Source organism: Macaca nemestrina, chromosome X, assembly GCF_043159975.1.
Source record: "Macaca nemestrina isolate mMacNem1 chromosome X, mMacNem.hap1, whole genome shotgun sequence".
In the NCBI taxonomy this organism is placed as follows: Eukaryota; Metazoa; Chordata; class Mammalia; order Primates; family Cercopithecidae; genus Macaca; species Macaca nemestrina.
The window spans coordinates 136,659,546-136,679,080 of NC_092145.1; the positions used below are offsets into that span (position 1 = coordinate 136,659,546).

The 19,535-nt window shown below is 41.7% G+C and overlaps 1 protein-coding gene across 2 annotated transcripts in view; it reads left to right on the plus strand.

The window, feature by feature from the left end:
• The window catches only part of LOC105478235 (kelch like family member 15), a 50,160-nt gene extending 40,451 nt beyond the window's left edge, over positions 1–9,709 (plus strand). For both annotated transcript variants that reach the window (XM_011735362.2, XM_071089093.1), the window contains one exon: positions 4,402–9,709. In XM_011735362.2, the coding sequence (XP_011733664.1) occupies positions 4,402–5,511 (1,110 nt within the window). In that variant the 3' untranslated portion in view covers positions 5,512–9,709. The remainder of the gene's footprint in view (positions 1–4,401) is intronic.
• Positions 9,710–19,535: the final 9,826 nt, after the last annotated feature.

Sequence of the window (19,535 nt, forward strand, 5' to 3'; positions counted from 1 at the left end):
TCTACAACTCAATAAGAAAAAGATGAGAAAAATGGGCAAGGCACACTATTAGTCAATTTATAGAAGAAATGAATGGAAAATGCTCAGTTTTGTTTTTTGTTTGTTTGTTTTCGGGTTTTTGTTGTTTTTTTGAGATGGAGTCTTGCTATGTCACCCAGGCTGGAATGCAGTGGCATGATCTCAGTTCACTGCAACCTCCGCCTCCTAGCTTCAAGCGATTGTACTGCCTCAGCCTCCCGGGTAGCAGGCGCCACCACGCCCAGCTAATTTTTGTATTTTTAGTAGAGACAGGGTTTCACCATGTTGGCCAGGCTGTTCTCGAACTTCTGACCTTGTGATCCACCTGCCTCGGCCTCTCAAAGTCCTGGGATTACAGGCATGAGCCACCGCACCCAGCCTGTTTTTTTGTTTTTGTTTTTTGGAGATAGAGTTTCGCTGTTGTTGCCCAGGCTGCAATGCGATAGCGCGATCTTGGCTTACTGCAACCTCCACCTCCTGGGTTCAAGCGATTCTTCTGCTTCAGCCTCCCAAGTAGCTGGGATTACAGGCATGCACCACCACACCCAGCTTTTTTTTTTTTTTTTTTTTTTTTTTGAGACGGAGTTTTGCTCTTATTATCCAGGCTGGAGTGCAATGGTGCAATCTCAGCTCACTGCAATCTCCGCCTCCCAGGTTCAAGTGATTCTCCTGCCTCAGCCTCTTGAGTAGCTGGAGTTACAGGTACCCGCCACCATGCCCAGCTAATTTTTGTATTTTTAGTAGAGACAGGGTTTCACCATGTTAGGCTGGTCTTGAACTCCTGACCTCAGGTGTTCTACCCACCTTGGCCTCCCAAAGTGCTGGGATTACAGGTGTGAGCCACCGTGCCTGGACTGTTTTTTGTTTTTTGTTTTGTTTTGTTTTTTGAGACAGAGTCCCGCTGTGTCACCCAGGCTGGAGTATGGTGGCACGATCTCAGATCACTGCAGCCTCTGCCTCCTGGGCTCAGGTGCTCTTCCCACCTCACCCTCCCAAATAACTGGAACTACAGGCCTGCTCTACCACACCCAGCTAATTTTTGTATTTTTTGTAGAGACAGGGTTTTACAGTGTTGCCCGGGCTGGTCTCAACTCAAACTCCTGGGCTTTTAAAATCGTTTTGATGGAGAACCATTTTTGAATGGCAAGAACTCTTTCTGTTTATAAATATGATATATAAAAAAACAAAGAATGCAAAAATGTTGGTGTGAGCTGTGCCCAGCCCACTTTAACTTTTTATGTGTGAAGTAAAAGTAGTAAAATGGAAGATCTTAGGTTGTTCTCACCTTTTTTCCTTTATTATATTATTTGTTTTAGTGAAGTTACTTGTTTACTAGTATTCATCATTTGCTATGATTTTTCCAGAGTTACTGTTTTTGCTAGGAAGAATTGGGCTGGATGCCCAATCACTGTGATTCATATGACTTGATTTTTTTTTTTTTAATTAAGAGCAATTCTACTGTCTTTTGAGAAGGGTCATTAGGCTCATTCATTGAACATGTTGTTTTAATAAATGAGTATATAATGTAAAGATTTTTCTAAAGAATAATGGAAGCTGTGTTGTAACGTTCTGGAAATTACATGAACTTTGAAGTAAAATTGTCCTCATTCAAGGTTCAGATCACAACTCTACCAGTTGTAGTTACATAAACAATTTGGGCAAGTCACTTCACATTCTAAGCCTCAGTTTTCTTATCAGGAAAATGGGGATGGTTATTGCACTCTCACAGGAGGAATAATTTAATGTGAGATGTACATGAAAGCACCCAGTGCAGTAACAATGTTAGTTTTTTGTTTTTGTTTTTGTTTTTTTTTTCTGTTGGGACAGTCTCGCTCTGTCGCCCAGGCTGGAGTGAAGTGGTGCAATCTCAACTCACTACAACCTCCACCTCCCAGGTTCAAGCGATTCTCCTGCCTCAGCCTCCCGAGTTGCTGGGGTTACAGGTGCACGCCACCACAGCCCACTAAATTTTGTATTTTTAGTAGAGACGGGATTTCACCGTGTTGGCCAGGCTGGTCTTGAACTCCTGAGCTCAAGTAATCTGCCCGCCTTGGCCTCCCAAAGTGCTGGGATTACAGGCGTGAGCCACCGTGCCCGGCCAATGTTAGTTTTGTCTCTTATGTGATTGGACAAGGGGTTCTCAGCCTTTTTTTGTACTGTTTACCCCTTTGCTGATCTTGTGAAGCCCATGAAAGGACCCCTTCTCAAAATAATGATTTTAATGATAAAATGCCTGATATTACAAAGGAAACCAGTTATATTGAATACAGTTATCAAAATACTTAAAACAAATTTGTGGTGCTTTTTGTTTGACCACTGTTTTGGACTAAGGTGAATAAATTAATGAATGAGCTAAAGAAAGGAAGGAGGAAAGGAAAGAGAGGAGAAGGAAGGGGAGGAAGCTCTTAAATATATACACCTGGTTTTGACTCCCTCCCAAGCTGTCGTCCCAGATTTCCAACAGGCTCTTAGACATTTCCACCTCAACATCCTACCAGGGAAGTTGAATACCTCTCTCAAACCAGCTCATCTTCCCTGCTTTCCCTATTGATATCACCACTCTCTCCATCACCTCAAGTCTAAATGCTCAAATCACATTTGAGTCCTCATTCTTTCACCCTATTTCAAATCAGTCATGGTTGTCTGTAGATTTTACCTCTACACTAATTCCTGTTACCCAAATTTAAGACCCTCTTATCCTTGTCTTATTATGACACAGGATTTTTCTGCTTAGTCCCCTACTTCTTACATCTTCCACAAATTATCTCTTGAATGTCTTGGGCCAGTTTAATATAATCTTTATCTCTAATTCTGCCGCACTCACAGATGTGCTGTTTGGCTTCATACCTAATTGCCACCTGACTCATTTACCTGTTGGTAAATTTGTATTTGTTTCCACTTTCCCAAACCTACATTCTAGGTTCTTTAAGGAAATGGATCACATCTTATACTTAATTTTGTTTCTCCCTGTAGCACTTAGCACAATACTTAAAAGTGCTTTATTTTAATTTTATTTTATTAGTTTTTGTAGAGATGAGTTCTTGCTTTGTTGCCCAGGCTGGTCTCAAGTGATCCTCCCACCTTAGCCTCCCAAAGTGCTCGAATGACAGGCATGAGCCACCGCACCTGGCCAAAAGTGCTTTATAAAATCTTGGTAGTCATCATAATTATGTAGCTCCAGCTCCAGAATCCAAAAGGAAAATGTTTGCCAGGCACAGTGGCTCACACCTGTCATCCCAGCAGCTCAGGAGACTGAGACAGGAGGATCACTTGAGCCAGTTCAAGACCAGCCTGGGCAACAGAGAAAGACCCCATCTCTAAAAATATCTAGTAATAATAATTTTAAAATAAAATTTTAAAAATTAAACAAAAAGTTTGACCTAATATCTACTGAATTCTTTTTTTTTTTTTTTTTTTTTGATGGGGTCTTGCTCTGTCACCAGGCTGGAGTGCAATGGTGCAATCTCGGCTCACTGCAACCTCCACCGCCGGGTTCCAGCGATTCTCCTGCCTCAGCCTCCTGAGTAGCTGGGATTATAGATGCCCATCACCATGCCTGGCTAATTTTTGTATTTTTAGTAGAGACGGGGTTTCACCAAGTTGGCCAGGATGGTCTCGATCTCTTGACCTCGTGATCCGCCCGCTTCTGCCTCCCAAAGAATGCTGGGATGACAGGCATGAGCCACTGTGCCTGGCCTGAATTCTTTTAGAAGTTGATATCAGACCAAGTCTTTATGTCAAAACCCCAAATTTTACATGTATTTAAATTTTCACTAACTTAACTCCCCAAATGATTCAGTCACAGCTTTATGGTGTTACTTGTGGTTAAGAAAACTGTGAATATGGTTTCCTCTACTGTGAAGCCCTGTACTTTTCCTCATATTCCTTCCTTGTAGCCCAGGGCTTGACATAATAGGTGCCTAATTGTTTGTTTACTCTTAAAAGCTTGGGAATGTGCATAGATCATTACAAATTAAGAAAATATAGGAGGCCGTATGTGGTGGCTCACGCCTGTAATCCCAGCACTTTGGGAGGCTGAGGCGGGTGGATCATGAGGGCAGGAGTTCAAGACCAGCCTGGTCAAGATGATGAAACCTGGTCTCTACTAAAAATAAAAAAATTAGCCGAGCGTGGTGGCAGACACCTCGGGAGGCTGAGGTTGCAGTGAGCCGAGTTCGTGCCAGTGCACTCCAGCCTGGGTGACAGAGCGAAACTCCATCTCCAAAAAAAGCTTTGTAGAAAACAAAAGAAAGTAGGTGATCTTAGCAGGAAAAGCAGTTTTAGTAAAGTGAGCCTAAGATGATCGTGTTAGTCGGCTTTGATAATTTGTTTTTGTCGCTGATGCTTTTTCCTTTGGTTAAATTCTTTTTCTTGTGTTCTTAGGTTAAGACATCAGAATTTTATAGATACTCCCGACAGCTCCGTTACGAAGTTGACCAAGCATTGAATTACTTTCAGAATGTTCACCAGCAGCCTTTGTTGGATATGAAGTCAAGCCGCATTCGTTCTGCAAAACCACAAACTACAGTATTTCGAGGAATGATTGGACATAGCATGGTTAACAGTAAAATACTTCTCTTAAAGAAACCAAGAGTCTGGTGGGAACTAGAAGGCCCACAAGTACCTCTGCGACCTGACTGCCTTGCTATCGTCAATAATTTTGTGTTCCTGTTAGGTGGGGAAGAGCTGGGCCCGGATGGTGAATTCCATGCTTCTTCCAAAGTATTCAGGTATGACCCGAGACAAAACTCCTGGCTGCAGATGGCAGATATGTCTGTACCACGCTCTGAATTTGCTGTAGGTGTTATTGGGAAGTTTATTTACGCCGTAGCAGGCAGAACCAGAGATGAGACTTTCTATTCAACTGAGAGATATGACATCACCAATGATAAATGGGAATTTGTGGATCCATATCCAGTTAACAAATATGGACATGAGGGGACAGTGCTCAATAACAAGTTGTTTATCACCGGTGGAATCACCTCATCTTCCACCTCCAAGCAAGTGTGCGTGTTTGACCCCAGCAAAGAAGGGACCATAGAACAACGGACCAGGAGAACTCAAGTGGTTACCAACTGTTGGGAGAATAAGAGCAAGATGAATTACGCGAGATGCTTTCACAAGATGATTTCTTACAATGGCAAGCTTTATGTCTTCGGTGGCGTCTGTGTGATCTTGAGGGCCTCTTTCGAATCTCAGGGATGCCCTTCTACAGAAGTATACAACCCAGAGACTGATCAGTGGACCATCTTGGCATCCATGCCGATTGGTAGAAGTGGTCATGGTGTGACTGTGCTGGACAAACAAATAATGGTTCTTGGAGGCCTTTGTTATAATGGTCATTACAGCGATTCCATTCTCACTTTTGATCCGGATGAAAACAAGTGGAAGGAAGATGAGTACCCTCGGATGCCCTGCAAGCTGGATGGTTTACAAGTATGCAACCTGCATTTTCCGGACTATGTACTGGATGAGGTCAGGCGTTGCAACTAATGACATCCTTCTCCCTAAAAGAGGCAAACAAAGTATTTGTTTGTGCAGAGTAGTTAATTAAAACATATAAAGAAAAACCTCACCAGTTTTACTATCAAAGCCATTGGTCTAACATCGTAAGAATTTTTCATTCTGTGCTAGCATCCTTTTTTTCTTTTCTTTTCAGTGGCCTCAAACTCATGCAATAAGTTAATTCTAAGTGCTAGCTCTTGAAACTACTTCCAGAAGCAGTTTAATAGAATGCTCCACTTATCTGGGAAATTGATTTTCTGCTTTAAACATTTCTTTCAGATGTTAGCGTAGGAGTCATGTGTCTTCTAAGAGAAGACCTGATAAGTGTCACTGGATGTGATTTCAGTCCCTGTCTCTATCTGAAACCTTTTTGAAGATTTATTTCAGTGTATTTCAATCTGTTATACTTTTTGGTTTTATTATTTAAAAGTTTAAAACTCTTGACCTTTTTGCATGGCTTTTTGCTGAAAATGCAAAAATATAAATTTTCTACAAAATTAACTTTTTATATTCAAAACACTATTTCTAAGCTGCCTTCTCTTATCCGCATTGTGTTAGTGAAAGCATATTCATACTCGCATACAACCTATAAATACACAAGGCACATCCCTTTTATGCGTGGTTAGGATTCTATATTTTTAAGCTAGTGCACTTGCACACACAGTTCGCCATACTTGTTGAATTTTAGATGTAACGTCTTTTCACATATTAACATTTTTAGAAAGTTAAAATAACTGGAGTCCTCATTTGCTATCAAAGTAGCCTATCTTCAGTCCATACTGATTCAGTAATATTTGAATTCCTTATATTTCTGAAACATGTATGGTTATGAAAACTAACATTTTATAGTTTATTTTCAAAAGTAAATGTTAGTGTTCTTTGTCGATGTATGTCTTTTCTTTTTGAAAATGTTTTTCTTTGCAGTCTGTTTAACGTTGCCCTGTTTTTAGTGAGAATCGGAGTGGTATATGACAAGTTCTGGCCCTGCAGCATGCAAGCACTTTTAAAGAGCATTTAGGTAATACCAGACTCCTAAATCAAGGCCCTTAAAAGTAAGTGCAACTCCCATTTTTTACATTCAGTAAGGCTGCTGCATTTGTTATTGAATGGAAGGTAGAAACTGTTAAAAAATTTGAGCTCAGTTTTGACTTAGAGGTAAGAAATAGAATTACAATGTTACTGGTTTTATCTACTTGTTTATTTTGTACAGAATACCCAGCGACACTAGGGATGTAAGCCCTCAGTTTTGTTTTATTTACTGAAAGCTATTAGCATGAAGGATAGTAACCACAAAGTTCAGAATGGATCAAGAATAGCTGTTTAAAAGCATTTATAATAAGTGTTTTAGGATTAGCTGCACCTTTCAACTCTTTAAATGCAGAGGAAAAAACAGTTGACAAAGTTAAGCAAGAATAGCCTGGGAGTGGATCATTAAAATTGATGCCATTTTCACATGAGTAGTCTATATCTGATAACAGACTAGATCTATACTGGCAAAGCTTGCCAGATCTTAGAATATTGGTGCAATATTGCAATGCCTTCTATATGGCTGCTGATGTATAAATTTTCTAGTTTCACTTTGTTCGTTTGGTGTTTGTTTGTTTGTTTGTTTGTTTGCTGCTGCCACCATTGAACATAAAATGGAAGTGTGAAGTTGTGGAAATGTGAAGACTTTGGTTTTTGGGGGTTTTTTGGGCAGTTATTAGGCATACTATGAGATTAAACCTGATCTTCAAACTCCAAAATTGGAGGCATTTGGGTTTAAGAAAGTCAGGTACACAAGTAGCTTTTGAAAAAACCATTGGCATTGATTTCAGAAATCAATAATAATCTAATTTTGTATATGAAACTTAAATTTCCATTAACTAGTCCTATCATTTACTTAGAGTTTCCAAACATGAAATTTGGTATCTTGTTTCCCATGGTAATATGGGTAAAAAGTCTTTTTCTACATTTAAAAAAAAACTATTATTTTATTTTTGAAAGCTAGGAATAAGTTAACCATTTAATTTTTTTTCTACTACATTAGTTTAGTGGCTTTGTATGTGTGCTGTTCTGCTTTAAAGAAAATAACGTCTTCATTATTTTCCTCATTGATGTCTTTTGCTAGAAAAGACCAAGAAAGAGCCATCAGGCCAGGTATCCCCATCAAAGGCTTTACACTCTAGTGGTGGTTCTCTTTAATTGCTTAGATATGACTTTATGGCCCTAGTTAGGGTGACATTTGGGCAAACATTTGAGTATTCTTGGTCTTCAATTTTAAAGACAGAGGCCAAGATCAAAGTTCATGTTTTGTAAAATTCGTAAAATCTTAACTTGAACTAACTCTGGGTTCAGCTTCACGTAAGTCACGTCGGACCTGATGTTAGCTGTAATCAGTTTTGAGCTTTAAGAATAGTTGCTGTTGCTTGTGTTCTGAATGTATGAGAAAACTCCCTGTTTATATGTAGTTCTAATTTAGGTTATTTTAAATCCGTGATTAACTTACATTCCCTTTTAAAATTATGGTTTAATTGCTGCAAGAGATTTATTTTTGTTATACTAAACTATGGAAAAGTTTTTCATAGCATTTTTTTCAAGTTTATTTTTTGTGTGCTTCATCTGGAATTTTTGTTTATATACTTTGCGCTCAAAAAAGTAGTTTTTCGAAAAATTCAGTAAGATTTGAATCTGTACAGTTTAACTGTTATGACCTTTATGCGTGTTGTTTTTACTTTATATCTTAAATGCCAGAGTTCACAAAAATAGCTGATCTTCATTAATTACATCTTAATTAGAACTATTTGTTCTCTTCCGTGTCTTTGACCTTCTAAGTTTTGATTTTAAAGAAATTCCTTGCACTACAACCTTTTCTTAAAATGCAAGATTCTCACATTGAAGGTTTTGTGTTGGAAGAAATGCTACTGGTTTTTAAAAAGCAAAGCTTAACTAATAGAATTACTAGCTTTTCTTGAGACAGCTTTCTGTGTCCTCATTACTCTGCTCTGTGTGAGTGTTACTAGAATTTGTGAAATACTGACTGAGCCCTTCACTTATCTTTTCTAAAGCAGCACCTTTGGACACCTCATTCTGGGAAGCCTGCTCGAGTCATAGTAAAGGACACACGCTTTATGTGGGGAGAAGTGGTAAAAATGGAGTTTTGTCTTAATTACATGAAACTAAGCTTTAAAATATTTTATAACAGATTATTTGAGCTGCATAATCTAAACATGTCAAACGTTCAGTGGGACTATTTTTATATATGTATATGTGGGTGTAGGTCATAACATTTCAGTTTATAATATAAATTGTTATTTCAGTTTATAAGCTATCTCTCAAAGGAGACTAGCTCTTTTGAGAATTCATAATTTAAAGTTTTAGACTGAAGTAAAATACAACATAGATAATAGTGTAAATCAGATATAATTGAGGGCTATATGGCAGTAAAACTGCTAGTGCCAGTTTTCTTGTTTGCCTGTTATACATTTTTGATTTTTGTTTTGTATTCTGAACATTTTGAGAGATCATATGTTTGTTCAATTACATTTAGAGTTGGTTTGGGAATAAATATCTTCTAAAAAGAGATTTATCTTAAAAATGGAAGTCCTAAAAATTAGTTTATCCAGAGTTTATAAAGTCAAATATTCACTAGGCATAGACTGGAATAGATAAATTCATGGAAATCATATCCTTTCAGTACACCATATAACTTCAATATTACACAAGTAACATTGAGGAGAATGCCATCAGCTTTGTTCTCCCTTAAATTCTTAGGTTTTCTTTTTACATTTTGGGAACAACTACATTTAAAATGTTATTAATCAGTATATAGTAAGGATTAGGTGTTTGCTTTCTGAAGGAATGGTCCAGTGAGGTGATTGGGAGAGGTTATTTTCTACCTAACTTGTATATGCCCTGTACCTCTTGGGCATACTTTGTCTATAGAAAAATATTTTGACCTTTAGGTACATTTTGGGCCAGTAGTCAAATAATCCTAGGGCCGATATAAAAATCTTAGAATAATTTAAGGTTTGCCTTTTATACCTGTTTTGAAAGCCTTTACATTTTTGTCAGGTAATTTTTCCCAAGCCGTGGATATAATCTATTCAAACATGTTTATGCTATCCATTCTGTTTTTAAATTGAAAAAAATGTTAAAAGTGTTTATGAAGAAAAGTTTAAATAAAATATTTTTAATCTTTAAAATATACCTCTTTATCTCTGATTATTTGCTGTTTTTTTTTTTTTATATAATCCATCACTTTCAAAGTCACTAATGACTTGATTAGCAGAATACATTTTGTTTTCCTTCAACATGCCAAGGAAGTGCCATGAAAATGTGATTTCTGCCAATGCTTTCAGCCGCAGATTCAAATGAGAGCATTAGAGTGAAATTATTTATACTCTTATATGCAATGGAAATTTTATAATGAAGCCAAGTAATTAAAGTTCTAACAGAGTTTTGCAGTCTTGCAAAAGGAAAATATAGAACTGAGAAAAAGCGTTTACAAGCCTCAAGCCTTAGTTTGGTGATTTTTAGATTTCCTTTAGCATTTTTGATTCATTGGTCTTCCAGGCATTTCTGAAATTCAGAACTTGGTGGAGGCCTTGGGTATACATCGGCACATGTGTGCCATCTTTCAAACGACACCTAAGAAACCGCAACAGGATTCCCAAGCACCTAGATCCTGGCCTCAGGCAACCTTTCCAGCCTCTTTCTCTCCACCACTTCCTACACTCCATTCTGTTGTGATCTTTACGTGTGTTCCTTTCCAGCCTAAAATTACTTGCCTTTCTTTCCCCTGCCCTGCTTGTTAAAATCCACTTATTTTTGCAAAGTCCAACTCAAATGTTTCCCTCTCCTGAAAGCTGCGTTAGCTCTTCTGTTGAATTAATTGCCTCTTCTACACTCAACACACTTACAGTTTCTATTTAACTTCATTTTGCATAATAATTGGGCATGATTCTTTCTCCACGACTAGATCATAGTCTCCTTGGGTGAAAGGATTTTTCATTCTTTGTACCCTCATATCTAGCATTTGTACACAGTAGGCACTGAGCTAAATGTTTATTGCAGCATATGACAAATTCCATATGTAACAGACAAATGGTATAGGTATTCAGATGAGAGATTACAGTGCCCTGGGGTTTTTGTCTCTGCCTGCTTTTCAGTCTACACACACTGTACTATCTCATCCATACCTATACCTGTGGCTTCATCTACAACTGTTACTCTTCTGTTTTTTTGAGACAGAGCCTTGCTCTGTCACCCAGGCTGGAGTGCAGTGGTGCAATCTCGGCTCACTGCAACCTCCATCTCCTGGGTTCAAGTGATTCTCCTGCTTCGGTGTCCCAAGTAACTGGGATTACAGGCATGCGCCACCATGCCCAGCTAATTTTGTATTTTTAGTAGAGACGGGGTTTCACCATGTTGGACAGGCCGGTCTCGAACTCCTGACCTCACATGATCCACCCGTTTGGTCTCCCAACGTGTTGGGATTACAGGTGTGAGCCACTGCACCCGGCCTACAACTTTTATTCTGATACCCATCATACCTGTATTTCTCAACGCAGAGTTCCAGCCATCTCCTGAACATCTCTCACGTGTTGTATTGGAATTTCAAACTGAACAGGTGCAAATCTGAATACATTATCTCCTCCCCCAAAACATGCCCTTTATCTTCTCTGTATTATCTGGCTTTACCATTGCCTATGATTGTTCATGTATAACCTTGGAATGCCTCTCCTACTTAACCCCAACATCTTAGTTCATCCAGTTCTAGCACTTTAAATTCTCAACTGCCCTCTCCTCTCCATTCATACTGTCCTAGTTCAGACCCTTGTCCATCTTGCTGGCCTTCTGGAGCTTTCTGATCATCTACCTCCATCATCCCCTTTTTTTTTTTTTTTTTTTTTTGAGACAGAGTCTCACTCTGTCCCCCAGGCTGGAGTGCAGTGGTGCAATCTCAGCTCACTGAAACCTCCACCTCCCAGGTTCAAGCGATTGTCCTGCCTCAGCCTCCCAAGTAGCTGGGATGACACTCCCGGCTAGTTTTTGTGTTTTTAGTAGAGACGGGGTTTCACCATGTTGGCCAGGCTGGTCTCAAACTCCTGACCTCAAGCGATCCACCCACCTCGGGAACCTTTTACTGATCTCCCTTCACCCTGAGACTAAGATCCAAATTCCCTAGCGTGAGTGCCACACAAGGCCCTTTGTGCGTTGCTCTCTTTGTACCTGTTCAGTTTGTTTTACATTCTGTCCTCTAGCTATGCAAACTAATTGTAGTTCCTGAATAGACCGTGTTTTTTTTTTTTTTTTTTTTTTTTTTTTTTTTTTTTTTTGAGACGGAGTCTCGCTCTGCCGCCAGGCTGGAGTGCAGTGGCCAGATCTCAGCTCACTGCAAGCTCTGCCTCCCGGGTTCACGCCATTCTCCTGCCTCAGCCTCCCGAGTAGCTGGGACTACAGGCGCCCACCACCTCACCCGGCTAGTTTTTTGTATTTTTTAGTAGAGACGGGGTTTCACCGTGTCAGCCAGGATGGTCTCGATCTCCTGACCTCGTGATCCGCCCGTCTCGGCCTCCCAAAGTGCTGGGATTACAGGACCGTGTTTTCTTAAGCCTCTCTGTCTTTGCACACATGCTTCCCCTCTTCCATTCCTGCCTAACCCTTTCTTGGCCTTCAAGAACCAGCCTGGGTATCATGCCCTCTGTCAGGTTTTGGGTTTTTTTTTAACCCCTTGGGCCAGGTTAACATTGTCCCCTTGGTCTTACCATAACACTTGGGGATACCTAGACCCCATCTCCCCTAACACGTGATTAGAACTGTCTTCTCGGCCGGGCGCGGTGGCTCAAGCCTGTAATCCCAGCACTATGGGAGGCCGAGACGGGCGGATCATGAGGTCAGGAGATCGAGACCATCCTGGCTAACACCGTGAAACCCCGTCTCTACTGAAAAAAAAAAATACAAAAAACTAGCCGGGCGAGGTGGCGGGCGCCTGTAGTCCCAGCTACTCGGGAGGCTGAGGCAGGAGAATGGCGTAAACCTGGGAGGCAGAGCTTGCAGTGAGCTGAGATCCGGCCACTGTCTTCTCCATCCCACCCTTAACCGTACTCCTTGAGAGCGAATACTGTGTTATTTTCCAAGAGTCTGACTTAATGTCTGGTACACGGTAAGTCCTCCTTAAAAACAGAACCCAGAAACTTGGAATGTTGCCAATGAAAAGTTCCGGGTGAGGGGGTACCTGTATTAGAGAGCTTGATTGTCTGCCAAAGTTGACCTCCCCGAGGAATTTCCCTCCATTTCCACTACCACCGCTCCTTTGTCTAGAAGGGTAATGCATACAGCTCTCACAGCTGTCAACAAATACTTCTTCCCTGAACATCTCACTGTTTGTGATCTAGGCTGAAAATATCAAGACAGACCAAAGGGTGTTTTTGCAGAACATTAATCCCATGAAATGCTCTGTTGGGGGAAGAAGTGTTCAGTGGTCACAGTAATCTTGGGAAACACTATGCTTCTCTTCTTGGAGAATCTTAAGCAACATTAGCATATTAAAGGCTCCCAGAAGTCCTGCTGTTAACTCATTTTGATTTTGTTTAGCTCAGTATAAACCAAACATTTGACTATTTGTAAACCAGTCCAAGAGCTGAGCTCTTTTTCATGGAATATGTGTGATCCCTGAATGCTCTTGAAAAAGACTTGCTAAGGAATAACTGAAAGAAAACAACCCAGGTACTTGGGAGGCTGAGGCAGGATAGTTTGAGGCTGCAGTAAGCTATGATCACGCCACTGCACTCCAGCTCAGGTAACAGTGAGATCCCGTCTCTAAAAAGAGGATTTCACCATGTTGGCCAGGCTGGTCTTGAACTCCTGACCTCAAGTGATTCTCCCACCTCAGCCTCCCAGAGTGCTGAGATGACAGGCATGAGCCACTGCACCCGGCCAGTATAAATTTTTACAAACCGTATGGTTTGAGGAGCAGTGCTTCCAAGAAGGCCAAGTAAGGAGCTCAGCGAATCCTCTCCCTAAAAAGCAATGACAAAACTGAACAAACTTGTCAAAAAAAAAAATTTAAGACTGGACTGGAAGTTGACCAAAGGCATACAGCAAATTGAGGAGTGTTTATTCAAGAAAAGCTACTGAAGCCCCCTATAAGAACAGCGGGAGTCTGTGATGTTTTAACCTGGGGCTGCTCCCATCCCAACTCCCTTCTCCCCAGGCTCTATCACAGAAGTTCTAGGGCTGCGGGAGGGGGCTGACTTTATTTGGAGTCGAGTGTGGAGAATCCCGTATCTCAGTGTGGCCAACATTGCAGCTAGCCTGAGGTCTCAAATAGTGATTTGGGTTAACAATAGAGAGGCAGACAGCAGCGAGCAGTTTAACAGGGAGGTCTTGGGAATGTGACAGCAAAATAAGCTTGATAAGATCCTGCTTATCCCTAGTGGTCCAGAAGGCTATGCTCATGTGCAGGGCTGTGTGCACCCAAGAAGAGACCTAAAAGGGCCCTAGCAAGCTACTTGTCCCTGCCTGCGTGTGAAACCTTGCAAACAAAATCAAAACTGGAATAAATAGACTTGGAAACTGCTCTGACTTGAATGCATTCCCCAGGTCACACGCATTCATCAGCAGAAGGTGAGAGCTTTACTGGCTCAAGGTGTTTAAACACAACTTCTGACCAATCATTGGCTGACCTATGCCAACTAAGAAGTGATCCCTCGGAATCGAGTCTTAAAAACAAGAATTTCAAAAACAGCAGAGACATCAGTGGCTGTACACTGAGGAGTGGGGAGAGTGAGTAGGGAATAGAAGCCACAGAATTAGTCCAGGCAGATCACTAAACAAACAACAAATCTAAAAATAGCAAACCCCACCACACCTGGATTGGGAGTGGGTTAATGAAGGGTCCAGAGTTGCTACAACATATTATCTAAAAGAAACAGGATGTACAAAGAAACAGCAAAGTGTGACCCATACTCAGGAAAATAAGGAGTCAACAGAAAACTGCCTCTGAGTGGTCAGTGTTATTGCGATCAGTGCAATTATAGTTTTTTATCCTGTATTTTCACATTATATTAGAAATAATTTCATAAGCCATTAAAATTTCAATGAAAATAATATATATATATTTTGAGAAAGAGTCTTGCTCTGTTGCCCAGGCTGGAATGCAGTGGTGCAATCTCACCTCACTGCAAGCTCCGCCTCCCAGGTTCAAGCGATTCCCCTGCCTCAGCCTCCGGAGTAGCTGGGACTACAGGCGTGTGCCACAACACCTGGCTCATTTTTGTATTTTTAGTAGAGACAAGGTTTCTCCATATTGGCCAGGCTGGTCTGAAACTCCTGACCTCACGTGATCCACCCACCTCAGCCTCCCAGAGTGCTGGGATTACAGGCATGAACCACCATGTTCAGCCTGAAAATAGTATTTTTAGTGATTACTTAGTGTTCCCTAATATGGTTATACTGTCATTTATCTAACCATGCCCCCATTATGATAAATAACTTTTTAAAAATTATCTTTATTTTTTTGAGATGGGCTCTCTCTGTTGCCCAGGCTGGAGCACAGTAGCACAATCTCGGCTCAGCGCAACCTCCACCTCCCGGACTCAAGCGATCCTCCTGTCTCAGCCTCCTGAGTAGCTGGGATTGCAGGCCTGTGCCACCACGCCCAGCTAATTTTTGTATTTTTGGTAGAGACAGGGTTGGTCTTGAACTTCTGAGTTCGAGTGATCCGCCTTCCTCCGCCTCCCAAAGTGCTGGGATTACAGGCGTGAACCACCACGCCCGGCCAGAGTTGGTAGAATTCAGATTTAAGTGTTTGCACTTAGAAATACGGAGTCACAGTGTAGTGTCCTCAGGCTCCAAACAAGGGGAAGGTCGAAACATCCTGTTCTTGAGTTGCTAGCAGCCAAAAATGAAGAGGATTTGTGCCAGGGGAAATTGCATGGGTAAATGCAGAGTGGAAAAGCATATGGAATGCTTTGGGAATGATGAATTCCTCACTGACAGAGCTATGGGAGCAGATGTCAAGCAAAAACAAAATCATATTCATGAATATTCTGTGGATCTGCAGATTACTTTGTTAAAAGAGGATAAGAAAAAATAGGATCTTACAGCCCCCCATTGAAATGCCTCACAACTTTTCACTAAAATATCCCATGACCTTATAGGAAAAGAAAAAAAACTGATTAAAATAGAGATTGACAGAAACATCATATAAAATTGTGAGCTGCCTTGAAAATAATTTTAAGGCCAGCGGAGTTAGACTGAGAGAAGCAGATCCATAGTTCACCTTATGGAATACCCAGGCTTCCCTTCATGAGAGCAACTGGAGAAAGACTTTTTTTTTGGCCAGGCGCCGTGGCTCACGTCTGTATTCCCAGCACTTTGGGAGGCAGAGGTGGGCGGATCACGAGGTCAGGAGTTCGAGACCAGCCTGGCCAACATGGTGAAACCCTATCTCCACTAAAAATACAAAAAATTAGCTGGGCGTGGTGGCGTGCTTGTAGTCCCAGCTGCTCGGGAGGTTGAGGTGGGAAAAATCCCTTGAGCCCGGGAGATCGAGGCTGTGGTAAGCTGAGATGGCACCTTGGCACTCCTACCTGGGTGACAGAGCAAGACTCTGTCTCAAAAAATCTTGGGGCAGCCAAGAGACTGAAAGAGAACCAGGGCATCTAGTTGAGGTAATTTTAAAGAGAACCAGGGCATCTGGTTGAGGTAAGGAATACAGAGAATGTGATGGAAGATGAGATGGGAGAGGAACTAAGGCCAGAACATTCAGGATCACATAAGGGGCCATGAGGAGTGTGTATTTTATTCTAAGGAGAGTGGGAAGTCATTGAAGGGTTCTAACTAATAGGTGACTGACGTAATTTATACTTTAATTTTATTTATTATTTATTTCATTTATTTTTTTGAGACAGAGTCTTGCTCTGTTGCCCAGACTGGGGTGCAATGGTGCTCCACCACAACCTCTGCCTCCCGGGTTCAAGTGATTCTCTGTCTCAACCTCCCAAGTAGCTGGGATTACAGGCACGCACCACCACACCCAGCTAATTTTTTGTATTTTTAGTAGAGACGGAGTTTTGCCATGTTGACCAGGCTGGTCTTGAACTCCTGATCTCAGGTGATCCACCCGCCTTGGCCTCCCAAAGTGCTGGGATTACAGGCGTGAGCCACCACACCTGGGTTTTTTTTGTTGTTTTTTGTTTTGTTTTGTTTTTTGTTTGTTTGTTTTTAGACAGGGTCTCACTCTGTTACCCAGGCTGGAGTGCAGTGGTACGATCCTGCCTCACTACAGCCTCAACCTCCTTGGGCTCAGGTGATCTTCCCACCTCACCATCCTGAGTAGCTGGTACTACAGGTTTATACTACCATGACTGGCTAATTTTTTAATTTTTCTGTAGAGGTAGATTTTACCATGTTGCCCAGGCTGGTCTCGAACTCCTGGGCTCAAGTGATCTGCCCACCTCTGCCTCCCTAAGTGCTGAGATTACAGGTGGGAGCCACTAAGCCCAGCTGCAATTTACATTTTAAAAGGTCATCTGGTCCCTGAAGGGAGGTAAGGATAGAATTGGGAAGCTCATTGAGGGGGTCAGGGCAATGTGAAGGGTGATGATGCCTTGGACAATGATGGTGGCTGACACCGCAAAAAGAAGTGAATGGAGTTAGGACATGTTCTGGAGGTTAAGACTGGCAGAACGTGGTGATAGAGTGGATATCAGAGGTGCTGGAGAGGAGAGACCCAAAACAACTCCTGTATTTCCAGCTTGAGCACAGGGCATGTGATGATGCTGTCAATTAAAATAGGAAAGATGGGGAGAAGAGCAATTTGGGAAGCAAATAGCAAGAGTATGGGTTTAGGTGTGATATGGTTTGGCTGTGTCCCCACCCAAATCTCATCTTGAATTCCCACATGTTGTGGGAAGGACCCGGTGGGAGATAATTGAATCATGGGGACAGGTATTTCCCATGGGAAATACCTTTCGCATGCTGTTCTTGTGATAGTAAGTCTCATGAGATCTGATGGTTATTATAAGAGGGAGTTTTTCTGCACAAGCTCTCTCTCTTTGCCTGCTGCCATCCATGTAAGACGTGACTTGGTCTTCCTTGCCTTCTGCCACGATTGTTAGGCTTCCCCAGCCACGTGGAACTGTAAGTCCAATTAAACCTATTTCTTTCGTAAATTGCCCAGTTTCCGGTATGTCTTTATCAGCAGTGTGAAAACGGACTAATACAAGCTGCATTAGGCCTCCAGTGCTTGTGAGGTGTACAAGAGTGAGGAGGTCGAAAAACTCCTAGATCTATAAATCTGGATGAAGCTCAGAAGAGAGGTCAGAACAGGAGAGACACATTGGACAGTCACCCACTATTACAGATAGTACTTCTTTATTTTGGTTTTATGTACTTTTTCCTTACGGAAATAGTCAAACACAAAAGTAAAATGATATAATGATTCTCCATACACCCATCATGGTACAAGTAATATTTTCCCATGAGAATTGTAAAGTCTCCTAAAGAGAAGGAGCCAACTCCCACTTATTACTCCAGCCTGAATTTCCTCATCTGCAAAAGGAATATTCCAATCTACTGCATAGAGTATGGTGAGGATAAAGTGAGATTAGCCATGTCAATGATGTACAGTAACCAATGTCAGCCAGTAATATTTTGTTATTGTTGGGGGGTGCAATATTGATCCAATATGGGAGAAAGAAAATATATCAAGGTTTGTGGGCACAAACAAAATGAGTTAACTTTTTAAACTTGGAGGAAAGTATTCGAATCAGTGACTCTTATAGACAGAAGAATAAAACAGAAGCTGCTAACACAACTATGTCATGTCTCAGTATTCTCACAAGGGAGAGGCAAGCCAAAGTACCCAGTAACAGAGACCAAGTAGAATTAAGGTTTCAATGAACTCTGAATTGTGCATACGTGACTACTAGGTGCCCTGGCAACGAAGCCCTCACTTCATAGTAATAACATTAGAGTAAGGGAAAACATCACATAAAAACGAAGTAAACGTCAAAGTGCCCTGGCAACAGACCTCTCACTTTTTGGTGGTAACATTATATTGTTCTTAAGAATTTCTGAGTTTTGACTGGGCGCGGTGGCTCACGCCTGTAATCCCAGCACTTTGGGAGGCTGAGGCAGGTGGATCACGAGGTCAGGAGATCGAGACCATCCTGGCTAACACGGTGAAACCCCGTCTCTACTAAAAATACAAAAAAATTTAGCCAGATGTGGTGGCGCGTGCCTGTAGTCCCAGCTACTCCGAAGGCTGAGGCAGGAGAATGGCGTGAACCCAGGAGGCAGAGCTTGCGCTGAGCCAAGATGGCGCCACTGCACTCCAGCCTAGGCGACAGAGCGAGACTCCGTTTTAAATTAAATAAATAAATAAAAATAAAAACATTATATTGAGGGAAAATATCACATGAAAATGAAATAGGTATTAATAGTAAAGACGGTATTATGTGATCTGGTCTGGTGAGGAGCTGGGGGTTTTCACTGTAAAGAATGACTTCGAGAGGCTGGGTGCAGTGACTCACGCCTGTAATCTCAGCACTTTGGGAGGCCAAGGCAGGCAGATCACCTGAGGTCAGGAGTTCAAGGCCAGCCTGGCCAACATAGTAAAACCCCGTCTCTACTAAAACTACAAAAACTAGCCGGGCCATGGTGGCATGCACCTGTAATCCCAGCTACTCGGGAGGCTGAGGCAGGAGAATTGCTTGAACCTGGGAGGCGGAGGTTACAGTGAGCCGAGATGGCGCCACTGCACTCCAGTCTGGGTAACAGAGTGAGACTCTGTCTCAAAAAAAAAAAAAAAAAAAACACTTCATAGGTAGACAAAAGATGGTTTATGAAAAAGGTTAAACTGAGCCTGCACCCTGGAGCAGAGCTTCTGAAACTTTGATGTGCACACAAATCACCCACAGATGTGGTGGAAATGCTCGTTCTGGTTCAGGGGTCCAGGCCGGGGCCTGAGAGTCTGCGTTTCCAACAGGATCTCAGGTGCGGCCTTTGGAGCTGCTGGGCTG